This window comes from Myotis davidii, unplaced genomic scaffold (genome assembly GCF_000327345.1).
Source record: "Myotis davidii unplaced genomic scaffold, ASM32734v1 scaffold1655, whole genome shotgun sequence".
NCBI lineage: Eukaryota > Metazoa > Chordata > Mammalia > Chiroptera > Vespertilionidae > Myotis > Myotis davidii.
The window spans coordinates 62,718-67,513 of record NW_006286480.1 but is presented as its reverse complement, the minus strand read 5'-3'; the positions used below and the strand labels follow the sequence as shown (position 1 = coordinate 67,513).

Genomic DNA, 4,796 nt, shown 5'->3' with positions numbered 1-4,796 from the left:
GAGGCACTGTCCACTCCGGGGTCTGCCTCTCCGACTCAGCTGGGCACGATGCCTCCGCGCCCTTCCCTCTGGATCCGAGCCTTGTCCCCGCTCCATCGCCCGTTCCCGCCCCAGCCCCAGGGCCCGCGATCCTCCCAGGCCCCGTCCTCACCATTGGCCCCCACGCCATCACTGGGCCCACACTTTCTCAGCCAGCTCTCTCCCTTGAGTTTCTTCCTTGTCAATCCTGTCCTCCCCATTCTTCTTCTTATTATTATTATTGTTATTACTATTATTTAGCATCTGCTCTCGTGGTTCCCCTTTTTCTGGCCTGTGAAACCCACGTGTCCAGACAGCCCGGGCTCAGCCATCCATTCCGCGCAAGGAAGGCGGACTCAGTGGCCCCTCCAGGAAAGCAGCGCGGGGGTCTGATGGGAGCTGGAGTCCCCCTGGATCCCACAGCTCCTTTCTGGCCCCCTGCCTTCCCCGAAAATCCTTTTAAGTCAGTCCATTTCAACAAATGTGTTGAGGGACTGGTATTTAGCAACACTGTCCGGAATAGGAGCACAGGGCCTTAAGTCACAGGGCCTATTCTTTTTTCAATATATATTTTATTTTTCACAGAAAAGAAGGGAGAGGGATAGTTAGAAACATCGATCAGCTGCCTCCTGCACACCCCCAACTGGGGATGCGCCTGCAACCAAGGTACATGCCCTTGGCCGGAATCGACCCTGGGACCTTTCAGTCCGCAGGCCGACGCTCTATCCACAGGGCCTATTCTTAATGAGCAATTATCTAGGGAGAGAATCAAGAAAAGAATCAGCCGTGATTCAACCAGTGAGCCTTTGATAGAGGCAAAGTAGTAGAAGTGGAAGTAATTAATAATAACAATGTGACAACAATGTCGCTAACAACAGAATCCCACCTCTGAGGTAAGTATTATCCACATTACCCATTTGGGGAAACTGAGGTTCAAAACATTTAAGTTACTTGCCCCAAATCACACAACTAGTAAGGAGCAAAGCAAAAAAAAAAAAAGGAAATTCAACTCACCCCAAAAGAGGTTGCACTTTTCTGTAACATCATCTTGCATGCTATATCTGGAAGCTTCTGAAAACCCCAGATGCTTCGAAAGGAGGTGAAATTCAGCCTCAATAGGAATTCCACAGCTGAAAAATGAGGGACGCACCATTGAGGCAGCAAAGGGGTGGCAAAGGCAGAGTAGGACAGGTGTGGAGGCGGGCAGGAGGGGACAGGGTGTCAGCATGTCACTGGGTGAGCGGACTGGACAGAGCAGGTCTGTCCTTGCTCCAGGGGTGTGCTTTCCCTGCCCTGGATGAAATCCTGGACAGGCTCCATGGCTTTTCTGATCGCTCTGAGATAACGAGTGAATGGCACCTTTATTTGGCATTAAAAAAACAAATTCAGTCCACTCTACAAAGCACCCAACTCTAGTCCAGCCCAGAGCAACATTAAAAACTCTGAATCTGCCCATCCGCAGCGGCTCAGTAGTTGAGCATCAACCTATGAACCAGGAGGTCATGGTTCAGATCCTGGTCAGGGCACATGCCCAGGGTTTCAGGCTTGATTTCCAGTAGGGGGCGTGCAGGAGGCAGCCAATTAATGATTCTCTCCCATCATTGATATTTGTATCTCTCCCTCTCCCTTCCTCTCTGAAATCAATTAAAAAATAAAAATAAAACTCTACCCTGGCTGGTTTGGCTCAGTGGATAGAGTGCTGGCCTGGGGACTGAAGGGTCCCGGATTCAATTCCAGTCAGGGGTACATGCCTGGGTTGTGGGCTCGGGAGGCAGCCGATCAATGATTCTCATCATTGATGTTTAAATCTTTCTCTCCCTATTCCTTCCTCTCTGAAATCAATAAAAAAAATTTTTTTTAATAATAAAACTCTGAATTTTAGTCATTAAAAAGATGCAAATTGAAATCACAATATGATAACCATTATATACCTACTAGAGGTGGGGTCCCTCGGCCTGGCCTGTGAGGATCTGGCAGAAACTGGCTCTTTGACATCCCCCAAGAGGTCCTGGATTGTGAGAGGGCAGTTCTCGGGTGATGCACCCCAGAATCGGGTTCCTTCCTCTCTGGTTCCCCCACCTTCACTCTTCTCCCCCTCCATTTCCTGCTGGTGTTCCCCACCAGTGGACCCACAACAAGAGAGCAAATGACCCACAGGTGCAGCCCATAAAGGCTTCAGCCCCCGGGCATGGAGCAGATGGAGACAATGGAAAGAGGTTGGAAAGGGAAAATGGAGCCAAAGCCGGTTTGGCTCAGTGGATGGAGCGTCGGCCTGCGGACTGAGGGGTCCCAGGTTCGATTCCGGTCAAGGGCATGTGCCTGGGTTGCGGGCACATCCCCACTGGGAGGTGTGCAGGAGGAGGCTGACCGATGTTTCTCTCTCATTGATGTTTCTGACTCTCTATCCCTCTCCCTTCCTCTCTGTGAAAAATCAATAAAATATATTTTAAAAAAAAAGAAAGAACAAATGGAGCCTGTCCCACATCCAGGCAGGTGGAGAGAGCAGGAGCAGAAGGAATGCCCAGAAGCGCAGAGAGCCTGGGACCACCAGATGGGGCGAATGCTGAGTGACTAGAGATACAGGCCAGGGCCAGCGCATCCTGTTAGGGAGCTTTTATCTCATTCTCTGAGCAACAGGAGCCTTCGAAGCAGGGGAATAATGTCATTATGTCTTAGCAAAGTCATTCTGGCCGCTGCAGGAAAGACAGTGGCTGAACACAGCGAGTCCAGCTGGGAGGCGAGAGAGGATGAGGGTTGACCGTAGGCCAGTGATGGCGAACCTATGACTCATTTTTTTGGTTGATTTTTCTTTGTTAAACGGCATTTTAAATATATAAAATAAATCTCAAAAATATAAGTCTTGGTTTTACTATGGTTGCAAATATCAAAAAATTTCTATATGTGACACGGCACCAGAGTTAAGTTAGGGTTTTTCAAAATGCTGACACGCCGAGTTCAAAAGGTTCGCCATCACTGGCCTAGGCAGTCACCTGCGATATGGTGACTAAGGATGCAGGTGGTGATGGGGATGTGGAGTCTTGGTTGTCAGTTGGATGCATATTCCAGGTACTATTGCTACTTCCCCACCAAACTCGGCGTAAAGCCATAAACTTGGTTATAAATGGAGCAGTCAGTAATTTGGCTGAGGGGGCTTGTGCCTCTCCACAGCCGGGGCCTCAGCGGGGAGACTAGCATGGCCAGGGGAGGGTTAACTCAGCACAGCTGGGTGCTGGAACCACCTGGAGGCTTCTTCACTCACACCGGGCATGTCGGAGATGGGGCTCAGCCGGGGCTGAATCTGGAATCATCAGCATGGGACCCCCTGTGTGGCTGGGCCTCGCACAGCAAGGCCCGTTTCTGAGAGTGAGGGTCCCAAAGGGTGCACAACAGAAAAGGTGTCTGAGCCCCAGCCAGGGTGGCTCAGTTGGTTGAGTGTAGGCCTGTGCACTGAAAGGTCGCCGGTTCGATTCCTGGTCAGGGCACATACCCAGGTTGCGGCAACCCATCATCAATGTTTCTCCCTCTCTCTCTCCCTCCCTTCCTCCCTCTCTAAAATCAATAAACACATCCTCAGGAAACATACCCTCGTATCCTCGGGTGAGGATTTTTAAAATGTAAAGAAAACAAGCTGCCACATTGTGGGTGATTCTCTTCTCCACATTTCGTCCCCCCACACCCCATCCTTCTCTCTCCTGACTTTTGTCTCTAAGTCTCATCTCAGTAAAGGGCACTTCCCCCAAAATCAGTGTCACCCTTGACACCTCTCTTCTTGCCACCCCAAGTCCAATCCATCACTGCATCCTGATGCTATTCCCCAAACATGTATCATCTCCACTGCCCCCCTCGCCAGAGCCCCATTGTCCCCATCCACAGCGGCCTCTGCTCCTGCCCCCTCTAATCTCTTCTCTTCAGAACAGCGGGCAGCTGTAAAGTGCAGCTCACAACACTCCCCCTCTGAAAGCACCTCGGAGTGCTTTGCTGGGAACAACTTCTTCAGGCTGCATGGTGACCTCCCAGCCCCTGTGCTCCCCTCCCCTGGAGTGGCTCCACTCACTGATCTTCCCACATGTCCTCAAACCCCCTGAGCTTGCTGCCCCAGATCTCTGCACAGGTTGTTCCTTCCGCCTGGGACAGCCCTCCTCCTCCTCTTCGTGTGCCTGTCCCCTTCTCATCCTTGGGGTCTTATCTTTTTTTTTTTTATACTGTTTTATTGATTTCAGAGAGAGGAAGGGAGAGAGAGATAGAAACATGAATGATGAGAGAGAACCATTTCTTCTCACCCCCTACTGGGGATCGAGCCCACAACCCAGGCATGTGCCCTGCCCAGGAATTGAACCCTGACCTCCTGGTTGACACTCAACCACTGAGCAACACCGGCCAGGCAGGGGTCTTATCTTTAAAGCTTCTTTTCCTGACAGATTTCCCATCCCCAGCGGTTGTTATTTCAGCCCCTGGTGTTCCCTAAAACTGTACCACCATTTTAAATATGTTTGTCTCTTTATTTGGTTTACTAGAGGTCCGGTGCACAAAAATTTGTGCACTGGGGGGAGGGTCCCTCAGCCCAGCCTGTGCCCTCTCACAGTCTGGGACCCTTCAGGGGATGACCACCTGCTGGCTTAGGCCTGCTCCCCAGGGGATTGGGCCTAAGCTGGCAATCAGACATTCCTTTGGCAGGCCGGGAGCCCTCGGGGGATGTCCACTTGCCAACGGAGAGCAGGCCTAAGCTGCAGTCTGACATCCTTAGTGCTGCTGAGGAGGCAGGAGAGGCTCCCCCCAAC

The 4,796-nt window shown here is 51.2% G+C and overlaps 1 protein-coding gene across 2 annotated transcripts in view; it reads right to left on the bottom strand.

Annotated features, from left to right (window-relative positions):
- HID1 (HID1 domain containing) overlaps positions 1-1,103 on the bottom strand; it is a 17,314-nt gene extending 16,211 nt beyond the window's left edge. The window contains exon 1 of one of the 2 annotated variants that reach the window (XM_006757987.2): positions 1,033-1,103. In XM_006757987.2, the coding sequence (XP_006758050.1) occupies positions 1,033-1,065 (33 nt within the window). In that variant the 5' untranslated portion in view covers positions 1,066-1,103. The remainder of the gene's footprint in view (positions 1-1,032) is intronic. The other variant, XM_006757986.2, reaches the window with a different exon arrangement.
- Positions 1,104-4,796: the final 3,693 nt, after the last annotated feature.